At 44.2% G+C, this 27,151-nt stretch overlaps 3 protein-coding genes across 3 annotated transcripts; all 3 read right to left on the minus strand.

The window, feature by feature from the left end:
- Positions 1–272: 272 nt before the first annotated feature.
- On the minus strand, positions 273–5,668 carry LOC307228667 (volume-regulated anion channel subunit LRRC8E). The gene is made up of 3 exons (XM_079998412.1): positions 5,655–5,668; positions 3,660–3,811; positions 273–2,687 (listed from the first exon to the last, which is right to left on the minus strand). Exons 2-3 carry the CDS (start codon positions 3,798–3,800, stop codon positions 402–404), a joined length of 2,427 nt encoding a protein of 808 aa, XP_079854538.1. The 5' UTR covers positions 3,801–3,811; positions 5,655–5,668; the 3' UTR covers positions 273–401.
- A 1,132-nt stretch (positions 5,669–6,800) lies between these two features.
- Positions 6,801–20,771, minus strand: keap1b (kelch-like ECH-associated protein 1b). Its single transcript, XM_079999690.1, has 8 exons — positions 20,705–20,771; positions 16,957–17,180; positions 15,744–16,531; positions 14,877–15,122; positions 11,876–12,552; positions 10,702–10,907; positions 9,913–10,089; positions 6,801–8,676 (listed from the first exon to the last, which is right to left on the minus strand). Exons 3-8 carry the CDS (start codon positions 16,047–16,049, stop codon positions 8,405–8,407), a joined length of 1,884 nt encoding a protein of 627 aa, XP_079855816.1. The 5' UTR covers positions 16,050–16,531; positions 16,957–17,180; positions 20,705–20,771; the 3' UTR covers positions 6,801–8,404.
- A 3,075-nt stretch (positions 20,772–23,846) lies between these two features.
- s1pr5b (sphingosine-1-phosphate receptor 5b) lies at positions 23,847–26,656 on the minus strand (the record flags this gene model as incomplete). The annotated part of the gene is made up of 1 exon (XM_079999507.1): positions 23,847–26,656. One exon carries the CDS (start codon positions 26,654–26,656, stop codon positions 25,391–25,393), a length of 1,266 nt encoding a protein of 421 aa, XP_079855633.1. The 3' UTR covers positions 23,847–25,390.
- Between the last annotated feature and the right edge of the window lie 495 nt (positions 26,657–27,151).

Here is a 27,151-nt window from a genome sequence, read left to right on the forward strand (position 1 = left end):
CTTTTTGTACCGTGGCTGTCCAAATCCAAATTCTGAATGCGACAACCAACTGAAAGAATGCCTGGGCCTATCAAGTTTCAGGGACCTTTTCCACACATTCATGTCCTTGTGAAGGCCAAAAACCTTGCTTCTTTAAATAGAAGCCAGTTCACCAATCTTTCATTCTTTTTTTGAAACTTCATAAGCCATTGGGCAGCCCCCTCTCCCCCATACCAAACCGTATAAATATCCAGTGAGTGAGTATTCAAACGTTATCAATACATGTACTGTATAAAAAACATTTATTTAAAAAACAAGACAAAAAAAAACAAAGCAACCGCTTTGGAATGTCTGGGCTTGGATAAAGCATTCCAACTTCAACAAGCCAATGACAACTGTATTTTTAAAAAAAATGTTCTAAATCAGCTGTCCCTCATTCTGTTTCGTACATCCGGTGGCAGCAGATCCACCAGGCTGTCTTCCACCACCACCCCGCTGAGATTCAGTGAGGGGCAGTCGCCGATTTCCGGCGGTAGATTATCGATGCGGTTTCCTTTGACCTCCAGACGGACCAGCTGGGCCAAGTTGGCCACCCGGGGGCTCAAGTTGCACAGGCGGTTGTTGCCCAGAGCCAACGTCTTGAGCTTTTTACAGGAGAAGAGCTCCTCCGGAAGAGTCTCCAAGGAGTTGAAAGCCACAGACAGGAACTGGAGGCTGTGCAGGATTCCCACCTCGGGAGGGAGCGAGACGATCTGGTTGTGGGAGACGTCCAGGTGCCGTAGCTTGGTGCAGTAGAACATCCTGGAGGGAAGCTTCCGGAGCTTGTTCCAGCTGACGTCCAGTGTCTCCAGCATTTTCAGCTTGCTGATGTGCTCGGGGATGTAGCTTATGCTGTTGTGCCACAGACGAAGCGTCACCAGGCGCTGGCAGTGTTGCAAGCTCAGGATCTCTTCTACGGTGGTTAACTTGTTGTCCTTCAGGTCCAGCTCCTGGAGGTTGGCCAGGCTGAAGACAGCACTGGGAATGCGCTCCAGCCCGCACCCAACCAGCTCCAATGAGACTAGGTTGGTCAGCTTCTTCAGGCTGCTAAAGGCTTGGAGCTTACCTTCATTGTGGATGCACAGCCGCTGCAGTTGCAAAGCAACATCCCCTACACTGTTGGGGATCTTTGTTAGGTTGCTGCGAAAAACAAGTACTCGGAGAGCTTTAAGCTCTCTGAGCGAGTCAAGGGCTATGCTCCGAGACACCTCGTTGGTTAGAGGACCGCTCAAATGGAGCTCTTCCAGGGTCTGCAGGGTGTACATCCACATCGGCATCTCTTCTGCGTTCTCAAACGACAGTCGTAAGATCTTCAGACGCTCCTTGAGGAAGGTCAAGGCGGCTAGCTGGAGCTTGGTCGGGCAGTGGATCAGAGCAAGTTCCTGCAAAGAACTAAGCTGCGCTACGTTCGAGGAGATGGTGACGTTAGGGATTTGCTCCAGCTTCAACGATTGCACCTCCGGAATCTCAAAGACCGTGTCGGGGAGACCCGGCAGCATGAACAAGTGGAGCTCTAGCCGGTCGTCGGCATTCTTCGTCAGACGCGTGCGCAGTTTCTTCGCAGTCCAATCGTGGTTGAGGTTGACCTGGCGGAGTCGGCTCTCGCTGACCTCCGAGAGAAAGACGGCGAAGCGCTTGGCGTAGAGAGCGTCGTACTGGTCGCTGAGGTGGAGGAGGAACGCAAAGTCGTTCTTCACGTCGGGTATGTCGTTGATACCCGTCTCCAATCTCACGTGCTCAAAGGAGTATTCCTTTAGAGGACGATGGAGGAGCCAGTAGAGGGTGTAGATGCAGAGCAGTCCATAGACTCCCACAAAGCAGATGTAGCAGTAGGCCAGCTTGGAGAAAAGGTGGGCCTTGTTGTGGTTACAGCAATAGATGTCAAAGCCAGTCAGTTCAGGAGGAACAAGACAGCGCACGACAATCTCAATGTTAGGCGTGAGCACTGCGCTGTATATAGTGATCAAAAGAAACTTGAAAACTTTGAGGGACGTTTGCAGGACATACATGACATAGAGGATGTCCGCCTCCTCCACATGAGTTCTGAACTTCTTCACCTTTTCGAACAGGGCCTTGGCCTGTTCGCCTTCCTTCTTGTCCAGGGCGGAGGCAGCCGGCTGAGGCTCCGAGTTTTTTTTGTCCGGGTTGGACTTGACGGAGGCCGCCCGCAAGAGCCCCACGTTCTCCTCGTTCATCGAAGCCGCGTCCGGAGCAGCTTTCGACATGGTGTTCCTCCTCAGGATAACCAGTTTCTCCTCGCCTCTCTCCTCGGACACCTCGCTCAGCGCCCGGGTCGTCCACGGCGAATCGAAGCACTTCCCCAGGATGTTGACGAAGAGCTCGATTTTGGACGACGTCCCGGGGAACTTGAACCAAAAGCTGCTGGCGACCATGAAGATCATGGTGTGGATGACTACCAGGTAGGGGAAGTACTTGCCATACCAATGGACGGCGCGTTCGTAGCAGTAGTGGTTGACAAAGAGGTATTGGTGGATGTCCAGGTTGTTCTTGCGGCCGAACACCTCCTGGATGATCGGGCTCGGCGGCTGGACCAGCGAATGCTCCCATGACTCGTTGGACCTGTAGTCCCGGATGTGGCCGCAGTCGATGGCCCCCGGGGTCGGGCTGGTGAAATGGTTGGGGAGGCAGGAGATCTTGTCTTGGGTCAGCTTTCGGGGGAAAAACGAGAGACAGAATGAATGATAGAAAAGATGAATAAAGGACAAAAGTAAGAAAGAGAATACGAATGGGAGGCTGACAGGAAGGAAGTTATCAAACTTAGACTTCAAGATGAGAACAATTGACTAACACTATTGTAACATGTGAATAACAATTTGTTATTCATGTTATTTATTTATTATAGTAAAAGTAAAAGATAAGTTCACTCTCAGTAAAAGTGGATGAGATTGTTCCTACAACCGATCATTTATTTATAAGTACATTTGTGGTGAATATAACAATGCAATTAATCTTTTAATGTTTAACTTTGTGCACTTTGTATTTTTTTATCAATCTTTCATTTCATTTTATTTTACTTTCTGTGCAGAACCTCGGGTTTCCTCTCCCGTATGATTTGTGCTATACAAATAGCAATACATATACATATACATACGGTCACACACTATGCAGTGAAATGTCATGACACCGACCAGCGGGTTTTGCGTAAATCGGCCTCCACACCTCGCATGGGAGATAATAGTGCTGTGACTTTTCCGTTTTTTTTTCCCTCACAAGCTGCAAACCAACTGTTTTCCATTTCGTCCCTGTTTAGTTAATATGACACTGATGATGGAGAAAACGAAATTAAACAACAAAGATAGTGTTTTGGACAGACTCCAACTGGGTCGGGAGACCTCTTTAATTACAGAGTGTGTGAAGGTCATATCATATCATGGAGTCTGCAGAATGTTAAAGAAAGGTTAAAGAAATGTCCTTAAAGACGCACCGTTTCTTATTTCTATGGGTTGAATTCTGCCAAGTTTTAACTCGTGTCTAAAAGCTTAGAAGAAAATACATGTTGAGAGTCAGACTCTTGTCAAGTGGGTTGGTGATGATTATGCCGCCATGTCCGTTTCCACCCATAACCTGACATTTAGGGATTTAAAAGATTGCGGTGAGAGTTTGGTTTGAAGGCGCCTCACCTGCAAGGTGCAGCCGAAGACTCCGATCATAAGCATGGCGATGCACAGGTACTCTGAGAAAACATCCCACCACGGCTTCAGCACCCGAAACTGAGGATTCTGCTCCGTGGCAAAGTTCCGGAATTCACCTACGGGGATCATGCTGGCTGCTTCTGCCGCAAGGAGATGAAGGAGTGGGAAATTAGGGACTGCGGGCTATTGTGAGGAATAAAAGGATCCAAGTGGCGTTTCCATCAGATTGTCTGTGTTGGGTGGATTAACGCTGCGGGGCCCGCAACTTCCTCTCGAAACCGCCACTTTTTTTTTTTATTACAACATCCTGGTTTCTACTCATCTTGGTTCTAAGGCCAGATTCACACCGCGTCCGACAAATGACAAGAACAAACTGGAAGTCCGTTCATTCCTATGGAGAGTCGGATTCCGCACGAGGAAAGCTATAACGGGCCGCGGTGCCGAATTTGGGCTCGGGGATGCGCTCACATTTTTCAACCTGGAAAATCAACTCAACCCAAGTTTCCGTCCGGAAGTTAAAAAAGGTCAGGGTTTTTTTATTGGAATTTGGCTTAAAACGAAGTAAATAAGACCCACTTTTTTATATATATACTTTGCAAACACTACATAAAGGAAACGCTTAACTCTTTATTAAACATGGGAAATGTCCAGCGAATCAAACTACTCGTTGTTATATTGGAAAACAAACAGCTCTCCCATTTTCCCTGAGATTTTGTGACGTGAAACTCAGACAGTTCATTGGACGGCCACCCGGGGGCGAGGATCCGGCTGTCTGATGCGATAACGGATTCGATGTGAAGCGCGCTTGAGACTTGGCCACTTTCTTTGCCCTCTTGTGATTGATTTGTTTGATTTCTCTTAGTCACTTGAGGTGGTGGGTGGGGGGCCCTCATCCGAGAGGGCCGTTCCTTTTTGTGAGCGTTCATCTATATCGAGCGTTTACTGACCCAAACCAGGAAAGCGGGAAAGGCGGACCCCGCCACCAACAGTGCAAACAGCGACGGGAGGAGCACATGCATTATGCAAATACATTGAATGGCCATTCCTTAAAAAGTGCCAGGTAAAAAAGTAGGAAAGATGGGATTTTTGTTTTATTTATTTTTTTTAAACCAAATCTTACCGTTTTACCGCTTTAAACAGGCTTTGAAACAAAACCGCGGGGCCCAAAGGACAATTAAATAGTTAAATGATAAAATCGAAGTTCATTTAAAGAAAAGTTAGGCAAGGAAATACCCGGAGAATAAAACGTTTGTTGACAGCCTACAGACTGAGGAAAGCGGAGGCGGTGTCTGTGTCATAAGGGCAGGACTGGCTCCTGTACAAACCTACAAAGCAGATCAACTAGTTTGACAACATTACCCCGAAAGAGGGACTGAGACAAAAAGAAAAAAAAAGAAAAGGCTCATATCGTGTTCGGGGGGGAGGGGGGGGGGCTACAATGTAGGAGAACCTAAGAATCAAGTCCAAAACGTCTTCAAATGAGACAGGAAAAACATTTGAACAAGAATTAAATTCCTGATGAGAGTCCAAAGGATCCAACAAGGTCCAAGGTGGCCACACCTCATCTGACCAGACCGGACCTGCCAAACAAAAACAACTTCCAGTCTGCTTTGTCTCATGCTATTCCCGATTTCAGTGTCGTTTCAAAGGAACCTCGTGGAGATAAAAGGTAAACGCGCGTTTTTGTCGTGTTGTTGTGTTTTTGAGGGAGACACCGTGCAGGTGTCACAGCGACGCACCTGGGCCGCTCTGTTGCGCACAAACCAGCGCAGCTTCATTTCATTCCAGCTTCATTTTACTAACAAACCTTTTTATTATTATTATTATTATTATTATTTAAACTTGACACCGTCTATGTTATTGCCCAAGCAGCAAACCAACTAATTCGTTTCATTTTCTTTTATGACTTTAAATTCGTGAAAAGGTGACTTTAAGGCACTTTACCATCATGTCTTGTTTATTTCCAGGCGTTAGAAAGCTCACCTCCGTCCGCGGTCTCCGAGGGGGTCCGCTGGGTCTGGCAGAGCTGTCCAGGTCCCGGGATCCTGGGGCCGCGGAGGCAGATCCACACTGACAGCCTCGACACCCCCGCCCCCTGGCTACCTGAGAGGAGGATCGCTCTTCATTTTAAGGATACTGGAGAGCGGAGATGATCTGACTTGTGGGGAAAGGTGATCGCGGCAAGATCCCTTGTTTTGTGATGTGAGTTTGGGTGCAAAGTAACCTACTCAGACATTTAGTTAGTAATTTAATTACTTTTTTTTTTTAATTAAAAAAGCAATTTCCCCCTGGGATTATTAAAGTATTTCTAATTCAGATTATTTTTTTACTCAAGTAAAAGTGAAAATACCCAATGCACAAAATTACTTACAAATACAGCCACAGTACCCTAGTTACTTTGCACCACTGCCAACATGCAGTGATACAAAGTAACTAAATACAAGTATTTAAGTAACTTTGTCAAGTATCTAGGTACGCAATAATAATAATAATAATAATAATAGCGTTAAAGTAAATTGTAGCACTCATCTGCAGGAAAAAAAAAGTACAATAGCACTTTATGCCGCATAAGACTTATATCAGGGCACTGGGTATGATAAAGTATTAAAAGTTAAAGCACTTAAGCACTTTTAAGAGTCATTTTGTGGAAGGGTATATGTACTTTTACTTAAAAGGTCGGAATACTTCTTCCGCCACTGCCTGTATGTCCGAAAAGTTATCCTCTACGGTACATTTAGGGGGCCCGTGGCGTTGATTCCATGTGAGGCTGGTCGGTCCGGCCGTTGAACGTTCATTTGCATGTTCTTCCAGCGGCGACAAGGCTCCATCTCTGGCTGAACCTGCTGTACCGCAAACCCACCTACGGACACGGACTGGGTCGTCAGGTTCAGTGGGCTCTGGCCACATCTAGTGGCTCAACCGGGTACCACAGGTATTAAGCAGGCATCGGACGTAAATGTTGTACTTTTAAAAAGCCTTTAAGACACATTTGAATGTCATTTAATATGAATTAATGAGATCAAATGTTAAAATGATAGCCTCAAAATCTAATTCAAGACTTAAGTGGCTTTTTAAAGGACCGGCAGACACCCTGTATACATATACATAAAACTCAATAAAACCCACACATTTCATGATGTAGAATACAGCTTTTTCTTTTGGTTTTAATCAAAAATAAAAAAGAAAGTACTTCATTGCAGGGCTGCAAGCGCAAAATAAACATACTTTTATTTTACAATGTATTTTGTACAGAGTATTTTTGCAGAAAATTTGACAAAAGCAGACAAATATAGTTGTTTTCATTCTGACTACCGACGAGAAACAAAAAGAAGAAATCCCTTTCAACATGTCAAAGGTTTAACAAATGTTTGAAATAAGCATTCACAGGCATTCCTGGTAGTTACGATGCATGCGAGTTTAATCGGAAAAACACAACACCTCCAAAGTCCAACTCAATACAACATTGTCAGTTAAGAGGAACAGGAAAACCAAAAGGACCGGAATAAATAAAAAAATAAAAATAAAAAAAAGCAAACTAAAATTGCTAAATTCTGTACAAGAATTTGTAAAATATCAATGTACAAAATGTCACTTGAAAACTTTTTGTAGCTTAAATTGCTGTTACAAACACTACTCTTTGAGCGGATATTTTTGTTTTATTTACAAACGATGGTCACTTGTGTTTCTGAGGTCCGACTGACGTTTATCCTCCGGGCCTGGAGGAGGAGCTGGGTGCTGGAACTGGTTTGTAATGTCCAGAATTAGTGTTTTTCTCCCTTTCGGGAAATTTTGATGAGTTGTATCAATCGCATGTTTCTAAATGCTGCAGTTTTCACTTTAACCCCCCCCCCCCCAAAAAAAACCCCCAAAAAAATAAAAAAACTTGTGCTCAACCACTTTCTCGGCACTTAAGTAAATAAAATAACCAAAAGAATAATGACAGACTGCCCCAAGACAATAAAAACGGTCTGTGACAGTCCTATGATTTGCCATTTAAAAAAACAAAACAAAAAAAAAACAACAAATCCCCACAAGGATTCCAACTAATAGCAACGTGTCCGAGAATGTGTCTTATTATTTAGGTAATGTCAACGTTCTGATTTGTGTCCCTTATGGTTTTGGGGACGAGACACTTAAATTAAATCTATGCCTGATATTGTGAAGGTCTGGAAAAAGGCTGAAATTCTCTCCCTCTTTTTTATTTTTTTTTTTATTTTTTTATTTTTTTAAAGCAGCTCAGTGGCAGATACTGAGGCCACGTCAAGTCATGGCACATTGCACTTCACCGCCTTGTTCTGCCTGAATGTAACCGTTTTGCTACAACTGGTCGATTTTAAACCCCCCCCATCCATTCCCAACCTCCCATTTTGGTTCCCGCCCCCCCCGGAGGCTGGTCGTGAAAAAATAGAAAATGTGTTGCGTAGCCCTACTCCCGTAAAAGCTCATTTTGAGCACACAGCCCTTTCTCCCCCATCGGTCAAACCCGGGAGACATTGGTCCAATCTGGGACTTCAAAACAGCGAAACCCAAGCCTGTCCGATTGATCAAACAATAGAACTGGAGAAATTCTGGAAAACGAGAGATTTTCTTACTTTAAATCCACACATGAAAACGGGTGAGGCCACCAAAAAGTATTTTTTGCCCGTTAGCTGTGAATGAGGGGAGTCGATTTGTAAAGATGGAAGACTGAGAACGGGGCTAGAAAACGGGGGTGTGGGGGGGGGGTGCCTTGCTCAGGTTCCCTTGCCGGAGGGTCCGCTGTGTCGCTGCGTGTGATGGGAGCCAAAGCCCGTGGAGCCGGCGGAGGAGCCGGAGTGATGAGGAGGCGACACCGCTGCGCTCTCACTCTCCGGCCTCTGGCCCAGGTCTTTTTGGCAGGGCTCCATGGTGACAGCCACGCCCACGCCGCTGCGGCCCGACGTCATGCGTGTCACCTCCGACCATGTGTCCGACTCCGGGTCGTAACACTCCACGCTGTCCAGGAAGGTGGTGCCGTCGTAGCCCCCTGTGGATAGTCGTGTTATAATTAAGTCTCTCTCTCTCTCTCTCCTCTCCTCTCCCCCCCCCCCCCGCACTTGTTTTGCAACACTCCTAATTTGATATCTATTTGGTCAATAAATCCAAATTTTGCCCCAATCTGCCTGCGACTCCTGTGTCTGACGGCTCAGCCCCTCACAGAGTCCATCCAATAAAATTTCCCTTCCATTTTCTTCACCACTTACTTCAACTCACTTCAAGGCCTGTCACGTACCCTGCGCGCAACGGTGCAAAGAGCAATGCAAAGGGGGCGTTTCTCACGTTCTTGCGAAGCAAATTTGTGCGTTCAAATTTTGAAACGCTACTTGAAGCGGAAATGGCGGCCTCACTTCACTCCGACTGGTGAACAGCGGTAGTGAATTTAAGCATATTCACAACAATACATGAAGGAGCTGGATTGAGAAAGAAAGTTCCACTACAGGACTAGGTGAGACCTAGGTCAACTTATATCACCTCCAACCTGTGAGGCCTGAAGCTGTTTCCTCCACCAGCGCTAAATATAGATGAGTGTGGATACGATATTACAATATTCAATTTCCTTCCTGGGGGAAGCGCAAACACACACACACACACACACACACACACACACACACACACACACACACACACACACACACACACACACACACACACACACACACACACTTTCTATGTTTATTTTGCCATGAACTTGTCGTTTGGTTCTGTTTATTTCTCTCTCCCCCTCTTGGTCAAGTGATTAGTTGTATAAAGACCAAAACATGGTAAGATCCTTCTCAAAAGAGGGGGATTGGTGGCGGTCTTCTGTGACAAAAAACTGTGCATCCCGCAGGTCGTCAACAGGACAGAGTTATTACAAGCAATTATGGATGATTAAGAAATGAATAAAGAGTTGCATTTCAGGTTGAGAAGTTGAACTCCATTTGCAGACTAACTCTGTCCTAGATGCAATGGCATACAAATACTCTGTGTTGTATGCCCAGCATGCTGACAGCACAGGTTAAAAAAAAAAATAAAACATCAGAAAAATGTGGATCCAATCCCCATAAAAAATAAAATAAAAAAAACAAAAAATAAAAAAAACAGACAAAACCCTACAACCTCAATAATTACAGTGTGGTAATTATTGAGTTTGTAATGAGAATTTTGAGGATTTATTTTTTAAAATGTGAATCTAATTACTAACTAAGGACAACACCGCCCAGTGCCTGTTGGAGCCACATACCCATCACGTAGATGCGTCCATGGTGCGCCGTCACCCCAAGAGCGCTGCGTCTGTGCCTCATGGAGGCGGCGAAGCTCCAGGTGTCGGTCTCCACGTCGTAGCACTCCACCGTGTTCAGCTGGTTGGTGCCGTCGTAGCCGCCCATCACGTAGATGCGGTTCCCCAGCGCACACACCCCTGGGACGGAAACGAGGAGACCGCTTTACTCAAAAGTCAATGTACTGCAAATCAATTCAGTTCTGAATGGACAGAGCTATACTGGATCATATCAACATGCTGCTCTTCCATTGATCGACCACGTTTATATTGTTGTTTATTGAAATTTTAAAGGAAAACTCCAGACCAATTTTCTTTTTTAGCTTAAGCCTTTTTTTTCGATCATTGGGAGTCAACTTGAGTGACTCCGGCCAAAACAAGCCTCGCTTTCTCGCTGGTCAAAGCTATTTCTGCAAATAATTAGCAGCTGATGAGGTGATAATACAGTCAAGGCATACCTCAGAATGACATATTAAATCGGTAGTTAAACAACATATCTATTAATTGAACAGAACAGGGTTCATTCTGGAATTACAAACTTTAATTCAAGGACTTTCAAGTGCTTTTCTTACCACAATTTTTTTCATTTTCAAAGATTTCACACAAAACGAATATAATACATTTTCATTTTATTAATTAAAATATAATATAGTCTCTTTGTCCATTATTTATATCAGTATATGTAACCCTGCTGGAAACTAAGGGTGGACGGAGTCGGGAGCAATCGCTGCATATCTAGTCTGTCTCCCTTACCCGCTCCGGAGCGCACAGTGTTCATGGAGGCCATGGTCTTCCACTCATCCCGGTCGGGGTTGTAGCACTCGGAGGAGCTGAGCCTGTACGTCCCGTCGAAACCGCCCACGGCGTAGAGCAGCCGGTTGATGACGGTCACGCCCACCCCGATACGCCGCGACAGCATGGTGGCGACCAGCTGCCACTGGTCTCTCTCTGGGTCGTACCTGAGGAAGAAAACACAGGGATACAGTGAAAACCTCCAGTCCACCATAGCCTTCTCCATGGATGTTTATAGGGTTATGAAGGCTCTGGGATAGGACTCACAGAAAAGCCAATTCAAGGGCCTGGACACACACACACACACACACACACACACACACACACACACACACACACACACACACACACACACACACACACACACACACACACACACACACACACACACACACACACACACACACACACACACACACCCCTTTACTCATTTATAGTTTGCAGTGATTCTTTTGTGTAGTGATTTTACTGTCTGCCAACATGTACCATTTTGTTTCTCCCTCGTGGTGTGAGTAGCATTTGTATCCCTTATACTTCCCCATTAAGAAAGAATAGATTGTTTACTTTAAGAGGAAACTACACTTCAACATTGTAAAACAGAGCACAGGAAATTTCATGAAGTGAAACTAATGATTCACACATTTCCTGCCGGAAAATATTTATAACTAGCGGCAACCTCTGAAAGGATAGCGTTAAAAAGTGTTAAATCTCACTAATACTGTCATCTCAATGCATAGGGCTGCTGTAAACCTGCCGTTTCAATTAATGGAGTAAATGATTTAAAGTGTTTTAAAAGTGACTAATAGTCATAGACATTTTCCACCTCTGGCTCAACGTAAAGAATCAATTCATGGGCAGACATATCAACATAATGTAAAACTCCCTAGGATTCCTGTGATATTAAATACTTTGACAATACATTTTAGAAGTGATTCCATTTATATTCTTGTTAATATCCCCCCCCACACTATAGATCATGGCTTAGAAAATAAGACAGAAAAATAAAGGAAATAAATAGATAAATTATAATAAGTAGAATAAAAAAATTATATAGGAAAAAAATGATAAATAGAAAAATAAGAAAAACAAAGTGAAAAAACTGCATATTCAAAGTGTCTGGAGCTGAGCGTCTCACCTTTCCACACTGTTGTGATGAATGCAGCCGTGGGACCCGCCCACCGCGTAGATCATCCCATCGATGACGCCCACGCCAATACGGTTCCTGGGAACACTCATGGGCGCGCAGGGCAGCCAGCAGTTGTTCATGGGGTTGTAGCAGTCCAACGTGTTGGAGTCCATGTTGCCATCGGGCGCATTGTTCCTCCCCCCCACTGCGTAGAAGAGGCCGCTGATCACACAGGCAGCCAGGCCGCTGCGGGGCACCTGGAGGTCAGCCAGCCTCAGCCATGCCCCCGTGCACGGGTTATACGCCTCCAGGTAGCTAAGCGACTGGCGGAAGTAGCCGCCCGCCGTATAGATGAGCTGCGGCACCTTGGGTGTTCGGCAGGAATTTACCTTGGTGGGCTTGTGCAGGGTGAGGTCCTGGAAGATCTGGGCGAGGTAGTCCTTGCACTGAGGGTCCCAGTCCAACGACTGAAGCTGGGCCTGCAGGAAGTTGGGGGTGAGGGAGTGGCAGCGGACGGCTTGGAGCAGCGCCTGCACATATGGCCGGCGGTTCTCCTGATCGGAGCGTACCCAGGCTACGCAGGCCTGGAACACCTCCGACTCACAGCGTACGTTGAGCTCGTCGCGGCTGATGAGTGTCACCAGCTGGCAGTGGGACAGGTTGAAGAACTCCTCCTGTGTGGCCACCTGCAGGGCAGCGAGAGCAAGAGGAGGGTTGGACAGGTGGAAATATCATCTGTACACCCAAGAAGAGTTAATCCCCAATAGGCACTTCATTCTTATGATAAATAGACACAGTCTGTATAGGGATTTCGTAGCTGCCATGGCCGCTCAAAGAGCTGCACAACTAAACCTCACAAATTCACGCACCGACAGTAAAGTCAATGTACAGTGAAAACCAGCTCATCTGGAGCATTTCATAGTAATGGGTCTTGCTCAAGAACACCTTCATGGAAAGAAGTGAACCATCAACCCACCAGCTGCCAGATAAGTTCCTGAATCGTCCCTTTGTGTCTACTCAATATCCCAGAAGCAACAGTTAGACAAACACAACTCAACACAAATTCAAACTGTTTCACATCTTTCAAAAGCTATGAAATAGCTACAGCTCGTAAAAATAAAAATAAAAAAATCCCCACACTTCATCTTACTGTTGTTACTATGGTTGGGTATGAGAATTTAAATTCCGGAACTACTTTTCCAGCTTCTTTGGTGACAACTTGACAAGTCAGCATTAAAAAAAAAACAGCACCACCCTCCTCTACTGCTCGAGGCTGAAGTTATGCACGTTGAGAGTACAGGTAAAACTGACTAAAAATATTCAGGCTATGACTCATTCCACACACACACCCCGCTATTAATGCAAAAGGAACAGGGAAACTGTTTGCAGAAACCTCAGCCTACAGAAACCACAATGGAACAATTTCAAATGTACGCGCTTACCCCTAGACAACCAGAAAACCTAAGTAACCTAACCAAAGAAAACAAGAAATGGAATGCTGCTTCAACGTTACCCCAAACAAACAAACAAACAAACAGGATGAATGTGTGTGTAGGTGACGAATTAATTTGCATAAATGATGTCTGTACTATCTGGCCAAAAATGTGAAACGACAACATGGGTGCACTTTTAGATTGGACAAGCTACGCTGCAGCTATTCACACTGACTCTACGAGCGAGCATGTAATTCTTCCTTAATTTAAGTGAAACCAATCAGTTTTTCAGGGCTGCGAGAATGCGATTCAAAATAACCACAATAAGTCGGGCTGAGAGCGCTTGTTCACTAGGAAAAGAGCTGAAGATTTCCAGGAATAGGACAAAGTAGGGCAGTAGAATCAGGGGTAGAAGTGCTTCCTCTTGACTTAGGACGACGGACAAAATAGATTCTAAAATATATTTTGTTGTCCAATAAACAATGAAAATTGCATTATTTATAAGCGTACAATCTACAAGTGATGCCATCATAATAATCATAGCATAGTACATTACTTGACTCGACCTATGAACATCCAAATTTCATGTACATGGGTTTTGCTTGTTCAGTTTAATCCACCAGGTGACTAGACAAGTTTAAATCTAGTTGACAAACTATTACCCTCTAAATACCCATCCCAACACCAAGCATAATTGTGGTAAAGTTCTTCTCTACTGTGAGCGAAGGGTATTACAACTGCAGGTCCTTCAAGTTCAAATTAAAGTAAAATAAATGTTTCCCCTTCCCTGGTGCTCCACAACCCTTGTTTGTGAAAAGTGGGTATGGAAAGGAGTGAGATTGATTCTTAAAAGTCCTAGTAAAATTGGTCATCTCGTCACTTCCAATGAAACTTATATTAATTAAGGTGATATGCAAGTGATTGTGACCACGTTTCATAGTTCAAAAAGGTTGAAAACTCTTTTGGAGCTACAGTATATGTGAAAATGGGATCTAGGCTCAAGCTGCTGAGTTTTAAATCACTTTCTGTGTCCGCTGTCCGGTGTAATGCTAATTGCTTACGCTTTATTATCTGTTGGGTCTCCGTATCTGGCACTTACTGTACATGGTGAACTCTCAACCCCATTACACCTTTCAACATCTGGAAGGACCGATTGAGAGATTTGCGGAAAATAAAATAAGCTCAAGTTCAAGTTCAAGTGATTATTTGTCACATACATATACGATCAGACATATATGCAGTGAAATGTCATGACACCCGGTGATTACGCACAATAAGCTCTATAAGCTCTAAAAATACAAAAATGTCCGTAATCGATATGAGGTGCTCCGCAGGCAGCCGCAATTTGACCAATACGGTCATTAGGACCCAAAATGCCAATCGGTGCCAAAATTCACGCCTACTAGAAAATACCAATATAGGAGGTGCCATCATTGCCGAAAGACAAAATAAACTGAAAGGAGCACAAAGACTCTTGGAAAGAGTGCAGATACAGACCAAAGACCTGATACTACCAATAGATGTTTTCAAACCATTTTACCGAAACCAATATAAGTGAAGGCAGCCGCTGATGTTACCTGGCTGAAGTTCATGTAGATGTATTCGCGGGCCTTCTGGTGGAGCTCCGTGCAAGCAATCTGCTCGGCAAAGTTGGCGATGCCAATGGCGTTGCTGGGGTCGAGCTGGCCGACCAGGAAGTCACAGCAGGCTTTGACCACACTGTCTATCTGGTACATGACGGCACCGTTCATCACATGGATCACACACTTCTCCCCCACGGAGATACTGGCTGTGTAGGCAAACTCTATCAGTCTATCCATGACCTGTGGGAGGGAATGGATGGTAGATGGAGGAGGAAGGAAGGAAGGAAGGAATGAGATCGGAATGAAGGAGGGATGTATTGAGAAGAGGGAAATCAGAGTTGGGTGGCAAGTGGAGAAGAAGAGGTGGGAAGGGGCAAAACAGGAATGGAAAAATAGTGGTTGGCTGGCATAAAGAGAAGGGGAGAAAGGAAGGGAGAGATAATAAATGGAAAGGGTGAAAGAGGACAAGAGAAACGACCGCAAAGAATTAGGTTGACTTGAAGTGGAACCAGATTCCTTTTTTACAAGTTAGTTTTACACAGAAAGAACATAAGAACAGCGGTGTATGTTAATTGATCCAGAGTAATATGGATTTATTACATATTTATGAGACTTCAAGGTACGGAAAGACAGATTTCCATCTCAGAGCAACGCAGGCATGCATGTTTGTCTGCGTGCTTGGAAAACACATTTTGTGCCATTCAAATCAAATGAAAACAAAGTGAAGGGAGCAATGTTTTCTGTTTCATTACTGTTCTAGGTGTCATTATGAGTCCATTTACATGCGTCTCAGAACACCGGCACTAAAAGTATCAAAGACTAAAGGCACATGACATAGCCCTGCCCGTGGTGCTGACTCACCCTGGGGTGGATCCCCTCGATGGGCACCACCTCCATGCCGCACTCCTTCAGGCCGTTGGTGAACATGGCCCTGAAGACCGGGGACGACGAGGCGAGCACCACCTTGTGAGCGATGAAGTCGACGGCCTCCAGGTTGTTGTAGCGCACGCGCAGCGTGACGTCGCACAGCTGCCGCTCCAGACGCAACTCGTTCATGATGGCGAAGGCGGCCGCCGTGTGGCTCTTCAGCGTGTAGCTGAAGACACGGTGGCCGTTGCGCGTGGACGGCGTCACTAGCGCCTTGCATTCCGTCAGGGACTCCGTCATTTCACCAACCTCGTTGTACTTTCTCTTCCCCCTCTACTTTCCTCAAGTTCCTTCTCGTCCTCCTATTCAAGTACGGCGGGCGGGGCCACGGGGCATCCTCGCTCCATGGGAGGGGATGGGGTACGACGGAGAAAAGAGGTGGAAACTTGTAGAGGGTGTTACAGAAGGTGCCAGGCTTTCCCAGGTACACTTAGTTGCTGTTGTTGTTGTTTTTTCCAGCAAAGTGCCACTGTGAGAACAGTTTACGTGGATATAGATTTCCTGACTTGGTTTAGTCCTTGAGAGCAGCCATGGTGAGCTCTAACGTGCTTCTAACGTGCTCCAAAACACTTCTCTTCTAAATGCCAGCCATTGCTGTCTGCACTTTTACACAGTGCAAGTCACAATAGGATTTATTGCATCATTAATGGCTTGAGGTCTGGCACAGTCTCAGGGGTTTCCTTTGTTATTACTATACTTCTTGGAGACAGGAGAGGGGAGAACTGGTGGTTTTATATTATAAGGAATGCAGCAGGTACAGCCAGGCCCAATTAAACCGTGTGCCTGTTGTCTTTCCCCCCCTCAGCTGTGAAAACGTCAGCACAATGACCAGCTAATATAGAGAACAGTCTCAACAAAAATAAAGTATTTTGGAACATTCATCTTGCCTAATGCTCCATTTTTTACAAGGTACACACCTTGTTAACCAAATTAAGCTTATCCCGCTCAAAAAAGAGGCATCTTCAAAATACAAGTTACCCCATAAGAATGTGTAGATTTATATAAACAGACCTATGAGAATAAACAATAGAAAGGTCGTACTTGTATATTGACTGAAGTGCAAAGCTGAACTGAAGTACTAATACATTTTATAAGGGGTAATAATTTTAAAGGTTACACCGCTTCCAAAGGCTGCAGATTCGGATACTGTTGTCGAAGCCGTGGAAGTGTCGTCAACACATCGAGGGGGGGGGGACTGGGGTGGGGTGCCAAAAGTGACATGAGCGTAACTTGGAGCCCTCGTCACCAAGGGGGGGGGAGGGGGCGGGCGCTGGAGGAGCTTTCTTTGGAGAGGCCTTCCTAGAGGTCGGTCTGCTCAGGAATCTGTTTGCACGGCAGTGTTTACTGGGAAGCTGTTGGCTCAGCTGACAACTATAAGAAATGAAGAGAGAGGGAGAGGGTCTGTGTTTACATGTGGTCTGGTTTGCTTCTAAGTGAAATTTATATCATTTTATATTTTTTTATAAGCTTAAACTACTGTTACTGGCCACATTACTTTAAAGTAGGCTTAAATGTGTAAAAAGGGAGCTTGATAGTGTGAATAAATTGCTTTGCATATAAGCACCACAAGGTTCAAATGTTTAAAAGTCTGCCAAGTGCTAGCAAGTATGAACTTATCATTTTCAAAAGATAACTTTATGGCGACTCAAGTGACTCAGCTAAAGCAGCAGTGTAGCAATTTCCTATGCAAACATTTTCTGAAATTAGAAACAATTCCTTCACACCCATACTGTGTTATTCCATGACTACACAGAGGGGTCAAAGTATTCTGCTAGTCATGGTGAACTTGCCCCTGAACATCCTGACTCACATCCAGAACTGGTGACTGGTCTTTAAATCTCTTATAAGAACACTGAATCTCACATTCCATGGGCACGAAAAACATTTACCAAGCTATTATCAAGGCCCAGCCCAAATCTCCATTCCAAACTCAGAAGTCCATAGACTGTAAGCGTAAAATATGGTCGAACTTTTCTGGTCTTCAAATCACAGAAAAATAAAAACAAGAAAACATGGCTACTCCCGTTCAGCAGAGGAGAACAGGGAGTTAGTGTATACTTCAAAAAGACTAAAAAGTGAGTCAGCTATGTTGGGTTTGATAAAGCAACAGACCGTCCTCCAGATCCAACACCACATGCAAAAAATAGGGATGTGCCAAAAAAGGTGACTAACTGAATAGTTGTTTGTAAGGACATGGGGCCAATGTCTTTCAAAATCAAATATAGGCCTAATAAAAAAAAGTTGTTTCAGTCATGCTATTTCTTATGTCAATTATTTTGAGATATCAGTTGATTTGTTTCCTTTTACATGGATATTGCCGATTTTATGTTGGCAAAGAAATCTAATTTGATGAGTCAAAACAAGCAGTTTGTGCTTTTTTTTTTTTTTTTAATAGTTTGTTGATTATACACAAAAATCCCTAGCACACCTTGACAGAACAACACGTTTGATAGGTAATAGCAATCATTTCCTTTTGTTTTCTAACATCTATACCATCTATTACACAACCCCTTAAACATTTGTATATTTGGACAGGTGCTCCTTACCCGAAACCTAAACAGCCAAGTAGATATAATCTTCATGTTTATGTTATTAGATGGCTTCTTGCCCACAAAGATATGACATACAGGAATGCAGAATGTGTTGTGCCCGGCTAAGGGAAAGCAGGACGGCATGGGCAGACCTAGCGATTGAAATTAAGTCTGAATTTAGCAGAGCAGCATGACCGTTTGGGAGTTTCCTTGTGTCTTGTGACCAATCAAATCAGGTATAAAGAGGAGGGGAAACGTGTGTGCCGTGAACCTGGGAGAAAGTTGCCGACCCCAGATTGTTTTTTTTGGGCTGTGCAGCAGTTATTTATATAACAATAATAAGTTATTTGAATAGATATATTAAAATACTAATTAAACAAAAGTTACGTTTTTTTCCCCCCCAAACACCTGTACAACATAAAAACAATCATACTAAAAAGCAGATGAATCCTCCCTTTGAGGAAACAGTTTGTTTCTGAGTAGGCTATAAATCTCCCGTTACAATAACATGCGGCAGCATTGACTAGATTTTGCCAAATGCCCGTCCAAGTCTTCCCTGACCCAGCCTAAGTCACTCAGCTATAACGCCGGGTGCAGATGTTCCCAGTTATATAACAAAGCACCTTATGGTGTACACATACAGCAATCATTTCTTCCTGTGGTGATAAGAGACAACGGTGCAGGCCAAGTTATCAGCACTTCGGCTTTCCATATCACAGTAGACCACTAAATAGGTCACTATGTGTCTACTATCAGTGTCATATTAAACAATCTGTGTGTTATCAGTTTGGTTACAGTAGTTTGCAACTAAAGATATTTAAGATTATTAATTTATGTCTGTGAGCACCTTGTGTCGATTACGCACATTTTTGTCTTTTTTTGTATTTTTAGAGCTTATAGAGCTTATTGTGCGTAATCACTGGGTGTCATGACATTTCACTGCATATATGTATGACCGTATGTATATGTATGTGACAAATGATCTCTTGAACTTGACATCAAAAAGGACTTGCTTTAGACGCTGCATGTTGAAATACCAAAACACGAAAAACGGAACACATCATATGTCAGTGAGTGTGGGATAGGGAGGACTTTTTACTTTTAGTTTCTGGGTTAGTTTCACAGGAGAACATGATGTGTTGCTCAACCTCACTCTGATATGAATCTATGGTGATTGACCTCTAAAGTACAGGCCTTTCAATCCCTGCTGGTAGAGAAGTATAGCCTGGGCTAAGAGAAGTCACTTTACAGGTACTCCTCACTTAACGACCTACCTGTCTCACGACCGTTCAGACTTATGAGCAGCTCTCTGACCAGTCTGTATTGTCCACTGCGTACAATACCACGGAGTCTCAGTGTCAAGCATCTCATCGCACATCACCCTTTATATACTATATGCACTATTATATACTCTATACTCATGCGTTTACAATAACTGTTGACATTTTAAGATCTACAGGCGGACAAGGGACAATAAGCAAAACATAGCTCCCCGACACGATTAAAATGAATTAGGCAGAGAGCGTCCATTAGTGACAGTTGCGATCTGCTTTTCTTAGCATATATATATATATATATATATATAACTGAGAGGTACAGAGAGAGCAACTGTGGTTAACAATGGCTTGTATACATTCATCCAGAACACGACGAGATCGTCACACAAGACTGACAGTTGAGACCCCCCTGTAAAGAAAATGCTCATGCAAGACCGAAGTGGGCCATAGTTCATATGAGAATATAATAACAGAATATGGGGATAAGAATATAAGAACAAGTATAACAATAATCACAACAGTGACTCATCGATCCAAGTCTTCAGCAGAACGACCAGCGAAGTGGAACTCGGTGTACCAAAATATGACCCAGAAGTGGAGCCAATCCTTACGTAAACCACAACGGAATATATGTCTGCGGGTCACTCTCGTCCATACACTATTGACCCATGGGTTCGTTGCCCCGTGTTAAATACACTACATGCGTTATTTTTGCGTGGTCAAAATGTAACGCTAAAATGTAGTTATATATCGCAAAAGAAACAGACGGCGTCGCGGCGTGTCATTTACGACTGCTCTGAACGCATCTTTACCAGCGATAAACACAACAACGCCGGGGTCTGTGACTTACGACTGACTTGAACGCATCTTCACCGGTGACAAACAGCGAAATAACACTCGTCTTGTTTGATTTAGCGGCGTTGTGGCTCTGTAAGTGCATGCGTACACAAACGGTACCGACCCGGGGGCTGTAGGTACGTTTCCTGCGGTAAACAACACTCGCGATTTGACAATGATTTTAACCAAACGGGGGGAAAATCCGCCGGGTGGATCCGTTTGCGAGGAAAAAAAAAACAAAAAAACTCACGTAGCCTAGCACAGTGCTCCCGTCGCCGCTGTCTGCCACATAAGAAGAGCGGGGGGGGAAAAGCTGTAACTCATCGTGACTAAGCATTGTAGGGGCCTCCTCCCGCTGTCAAAATAAGAGAGCGCCGCCCGCCGCAGCGCTGAGCGCCAGGGCGTCGTGGCGGGCTTTGGCGGGTGGGGCTTTTACTATGGAGGAAGCCTCTCGACAGAAATCATATGAAGCCATGTATTGGCCAGGCGCCAGGAGCGTCGGAGCGGTTGTCCATCAAATGTGTTCAAAGAAAACAAGATCATTCTTTATTTAAATGTGTGAATTAATCAACGTATATTACTGTCATGGGGAATTCGAGGCTCGATTATACTAGACAAACAAAAACACGTTTATATATATATATATATATATATATATATATATATATATTCTGTTGAATGCGAAAAATATACAAGATATATAAAATGTAGGATCTCTCTTGCCAATGGCATCGTGGGAAATTGGTGACTGGAGTTATCAAAAAAAAAAAGGAGGGTTAAATATGAGAAAAAATAAATAACATCTCAGTTATGACTTGAAAAACACATGAAGCAGAATAAAGTTGTTCCCGTGTCAATTATAAGATGAACAAATATGTGCAGCTTGAACTGCATCGCATCATGTAAACTTACAATACTCTCATCACGCACCGGTTTTTAACGCTGTCTGCAAGGAGGTACTGGCACATAAATAAGGACCATAACGTCATCCTTTGTGGTTTAGTACCACGAGGTGGCGCTATGCTCCAGCTGTCTCGTTGCAAGCCGACGGGAGTGTCATCTAAAAAAAACAGTTTGTCAAATGGGGGTACTGCAGGGGTACTGCAGGGGGTACTCTGACATTTAAAAAAAACTGTTAATATATATTGGTTTTATATAATGTTAAAAAAAACAAACACCTAGTACATAATTTATGTCATTTTTTATTTTTTTTTTATCTCCCAATGCCAGTGAAGGGGGGTACTCAGTTGAAAGATATTTTCGAGGGTTCGAGGGTTTCGGTTTTCCAAGATTCATACATTCATACCTCCAGTACCAAACAATAAAATGTAAAGTGTAGTGTTGGAAACGGTGCTTGTTGTCAGGTACCACACTTGATTAAGCCCCTTCATTCATACTAAGACGAAATCCCCAGTTCCTTAACTGGGGGCTTTGCAGTGACTAATAAACCCCTGATATCAAATGACACCTTCAATTATAATTTTCAACCTGAGCGGTGATTACTCTGCCTCCCATTCAGCACTTTTCTCGCAGAATTAGATTAGGTTACCCTTGGGGCTCTCATTGAATGGACATTCCTGACAAGCCTCTCAATGCCTGTAACCACCCTGGCTGTCTGCCCCTGCTGCCGCCTGCCTCCTTTGCTGGAGGGTTCAGTCTAAATGGAACGAGTCGTACCTGTATGACCCTGTCATTTTCCCCAGTTTCACCAATATTACAGTATGAAGAAAGACCACCAACACCATGCACTCTTAATATCTGGAAGGCTACTTGAAGGTCACCTTTTTGAACCAAGGCCAGGCCCAGCAGTGTACATGGCTAGACAACATGTGAAGAAACAGCTATTATTATATATTATAGTACAACTATTTTGTTGCAGTAACATCCAGTTTGTTAACTTGTGTCAAGATTGTAAAAGTTGTAATTCATTGGAATATAGATTATGTCCGACACATTTGAGAATTCTGCAAGTTCATTTGTTTAACATTATTCATGCAGGCAGCCAAGATTATGTCCGACACATTTGAGCATTCTGCAAGTTAATTTGTTTAACATTATTCATGCAGGCAGCCAGAAGTGGCATAACATATTTCCTTTATTTAATCCGGAATCGCTTTGTGTGTAAACAATCCTTTGAGAAGTTGATAACAAGTTGCTTTATGTGCTGTCCTTGCACATTGCCAAAGTAAATGTGTCCCCACACACCATTTGTCACTTCAGTTTTAGGGCCATAGCAATTGAAGTTTCGAAGAGCCCGTGTTCCTTACACTTAATGTATATACAGGATCCAAAATGACAAAAGGCATGCTGCGGAGTGCTCCCTGAAGCACAACGAGGACCATCAATTTAGGCCTCCAGACCGGAAGAGGAAGAAATGTCCAACTCCGGGGATTTGCAAGGAAATTTTTCCTTTTACGTATGTGGATTTGGTCCTTCTCCCCAGGCTCCAGTAACGTATCTGCACACAGCTGCTGCAGAGCAAGGTTCGAGCTTGACACACAGCTTTCCCACAGGAGTTGTTTGGTGTTCCACACCCATGACAAGTGCAGACAGTGGATCAAGGTCTTAGACCTTGGGTTAATGACTTTATTTATTTATTTATTATTATTTTTTTTTTTAAGGAAATAGGACATTGTGTGGTGTGGGAGAAACAATAAGAAATTTTGAAAACTTGTAGGAGAACGTTTCGTGTCACGATACAGTCTGGTGAACCCAAATGCAGGACACAGCAGAGGCTCAGGAGTAAGTGCAAGGATAAAGGGTTTATTGAAGAAGAAGCAGGGGTCAAAACCAGGGGATCAGTCAAAAGGCAAACTTATTGGCAGGGAACCAGGATCCAGGGAACCAGGCCGGGAATACCATGCAACAATCTGACTACCACAGAGTGAACGGGGAACAGGTTAAATACAAGAGGGGTGACGAGGACGGTGAACACAGGTGGTGAGACTGCTGTATGGGGACAGGTGTGCAGTGGCAGGGATGAGGAACCAAAGACAGACTGAGGCAGCTAGAGAGGGACTACGGGAGCTAGAGACAGACGGAGCTAGAGACAGACTGGGGGAGCTAGAGAGGGACAGAGGGCGCTAGAGAGGGACAGAATAACATAAAACAGGCACAGGATCCTGACATTCTAGGCCAATGTTATTACCAGATGTGAAACGAGGGCTGACTTCCTGTGGTGGTTGCTTCAAGAACTGCTGTTTCACTCACCGATTGTTGCCACACACACACACACACACACACACACACACACACACACACACACACACACACACACACACACACACACACACACACACACACACACACACATTAAAATTAAACTCAGCAGTCTTTTACATAGCTTCTGAAATTATTTTTTTTTATTGCATTGATAAAGTCACGTGTGAAAAGAAACACTTTTCAATGTAAATGCACGTAATGCAAAAAACACAACATTCTTTGAATTTACAAAAAGACATTGTGAAATACATCATCTACACAGAAAACCACTTAACTGTACAAAAACATTGTTTTAAAAGGTTTAAATCATAAAATTTGAAGGAAACAAATTACAAATGGAATTGTACATTGAACCTTGTAAGCTACCTATACATTTTATCTGAAAATAGATAAGAAGATAGCAAAATAGTTTGTGTAATAACTCTGATGTGATACATATTTGCGTTGGTGTTTCGTTTTTTTTGTTTTTATTGTGCAATTTTATTTGGCATTATTGAGAGCAGGCTTGTTCTTGTCTCAGAGCAGCTGAGTGATGATTAGTCATTTATGAAACCGTATTTGAATGTTGAGAAATTATATCTAATCTTTCTAAAAGACAGGCAAGTTTCAGTGAGTCACTTATAATAAGGTGGCATGCCACAACAGAAGAAAATAAACCAAATGGTTTGATCAGTCTTTCAGTGTGTTGAATTAGACAAATGCTAATGTTTCCATGACATACTTTGTCAAGGGTGGGAGTTGGGGGGCTGTGGTTTGACATGCTTGGAACTGAGAGTGAGCATTACAACTTTAACTTATCAGTTGAATTAAAAGCACTTTCAGTTCACCACCTGTCATTTAAAAACTAGGGAATTTTGATTTCACTTCCCTCTTTCACCTCAATTGGACAGTATTCGGGGCCAAGCGTAACTTATTGTGTTTGCGTACAAAAACAGTCTGTCTCTCTCTCTCTCTTTCTCGTATACTTGGATTCACTCTTTCATCTTTGTGTACAGTAGATAATGTACACAAAGATGGAAGAGTGTAGTGTGTAGTGGTAAAATACAGGTTATCCTCATGGCAAGATGGCACACCTCAGGCCTTTGAGCCAGCAAAAACCAGATGTTCACATATGCAATATGTTGTCATCTTGGAGCTTTGTATGTCATACACAGTAAAAGCGGGCAAAGCGAGACATGTTCGCTCATCATAACAACACAGTGCAGTAAGTTAGGAGAAAGCAGTCTAATTAACAATTAGTCACAATGGTCTTTGGCTTTACAGAAGTGAGTTTTCTTCCACGCTTTGACACAAAATGTAAGTGCCATAGCAGAGTTCAGTCCAGGATTCCCTTGCAAATCACTATGTCACTTCAGTGCAAACCACAACAGAAAATACCTACATACACAGGGGAGAGTCCCTTGGTTAATATATGAGACTTGCACACCTGGCCTGAAAGGTTCTACCCTGTCACGCAACCAAACCCTTTTGGTACAGTTTTATCGCGAAACCTGCGCGGCTCCATAATAGGGATTTGACTAAACCTGACGGTATTGAGTGCTTCTTTCAGATCCCATCCACCTTCTGCCTTCATGGAGGCTATAGTCAAATTTTGAGAAACCCATAAGTACTTCCCTTTTACAGAGGGTTTGCTGAGTATGTTGCGTCCTGCACTCCACTCGGCGAGGAGCTCATCCACACACAATTCCGTTCTAGAACACGTCTGATAGAGTCCTCAGGACTTGAACAGTTTGGGGTATAGTGCCTTTATAGGGGAGGGGGTCGTGACATTGTTCCCTGAAGATACTGTGGTCTCCAACCCCCCCTCCAGTTTCTGAGAGGCCACCTCTGTTTTGCTGAAACTGCACTCCAGGAACGGCATTCCAATCTTCTTCACCTGGCCGTCCCTTGTCATCAGACACGGCCGACACAGCAACCTGAGGATCGCCCTCCTCATGTCCTTGCTGGTCAGAGTATAGATGATAGGGTTGAGCAGTGAGTTGACCATCGCCACCCCCAAGAAGTAATCGGCCTTGTAGAGGAGGCGGCAGCTGCGGTCGGTGCAGAAAAAGTCAAGGAGGAGAAGAAGGAAAAGTGGCAGCCAGCAGGCAATAAAGACACCCAGAACAATAGTGACTGTCTTGAGGAGGGCGATATACTTCTGCGACTTCCTGGCCAAGCCTTTCCGCAGGCTGCCGGACAGCCCCAGCCTCTGCCTCTGTGTGTTGACACGGACAATGCGGAAAACTCTGGCATAAAGGACCACAATCGCTAACAGCACCGCAATGAATACAGAAACACAGAAAAGTATGTAGCTCTTGGCATAGAGCGGGAGCACAGTTGAACATTGATCCAGCCTGTGCATGCAGTTCCATCCCAGAATCGGCAGGACACCCAGGAACCCTGCCAGGGCCCAACTCGCAGCGATCAATGCCAACATCCGCCCCCGCTTTGCCCCATGGTAGGGCCTCATGGTCACCATGGTGACATGACGCTCGATTGCAATCGCCAGCAAACTGATAACAGAGGCAGCCAGCGTGATGAAGACCCCTCCCTCCCTCAGGAACCATACCAACGGTGTCAACTTCAAAGTGTTAGGACCGGACATGATGATGTTGGCCATGTAGGTGATCCCAGCCAGCAGGTCAGACAGAGTCAGGTTCCCCAGGAGGTAATACATGGGGAGGTGAAACTTTTTGTTCCTCCAGATAGCGAGGAGAACCACGGCATTCTCCAGGACAATAAGGAGACACACCACCAGGAAGGCAATGCCCTCTGGCTTGAGCCCCTCACGGTAGCGGTCCCTCTGCAGCTTGCCGGTGTAGTTGTAATGCTCCACAATGACCGCATTGTCCTGATACTCCCAAAAGAACTGCAGGCAGCTGGAAGAGGCGGGAGTTGCAGACAAGTTGGGTACGGATGTGCTGGCAGGGGATGTCACTGCATTCATAGAGTAGGAGGCCTCCATAGTGCTGCTGGTGCTATTCTGTGTCCAGGTCATGGCTATAAAGTCATTGTTGTCATCATGCTTTTTGCTGTGTGGACATACAGCGTTCCTGAGGTGACCGGGAGGAATTACATGGAGTGAGAGTAATCCAATAGCTCTAAATGTCAAGAGTTTATGTGCTCTTTTTCACCAGAAGAGGGCACTCTTGATCTCTGCTCGCAGGGGTCAGAAGGTCCAGGCGCTGGAAGAAGTGATGCGGTAGAGAGAGTTGAGAGTTACCAACAAGGAAGACAAATGACCACTGATGGTTGAACTGACAAAGAAGTGCAAACTTTTAAAGAGGTTTGTAAACGTATCTGATGGATATACTGATTAAATCGACATCTGAATAAGCTTCCTCTTTTGCATATGCAAATTCTTGATTGAGTTTGTGGTAAGATCATACAGCAATGGCGCTTGAGGCAATAAGCCAGCGTAAATCAGCAAAGATTTTAATAGCTCAATAAGTCGTTAGACAAAAACATTGCCCTAGAAAGATGATTAAGATTG

Source organism: Zeus faber (genome assembly GCF_960531495.2).
Source record: "Zeus faber genome assembly, chromosome: 4".
Taxonomy (NCBI): Eukaryota; Metazoa; Chordata; class Actinopteri; order Zeiformes; family Zeidae; genus Zeus; species Zeus faber.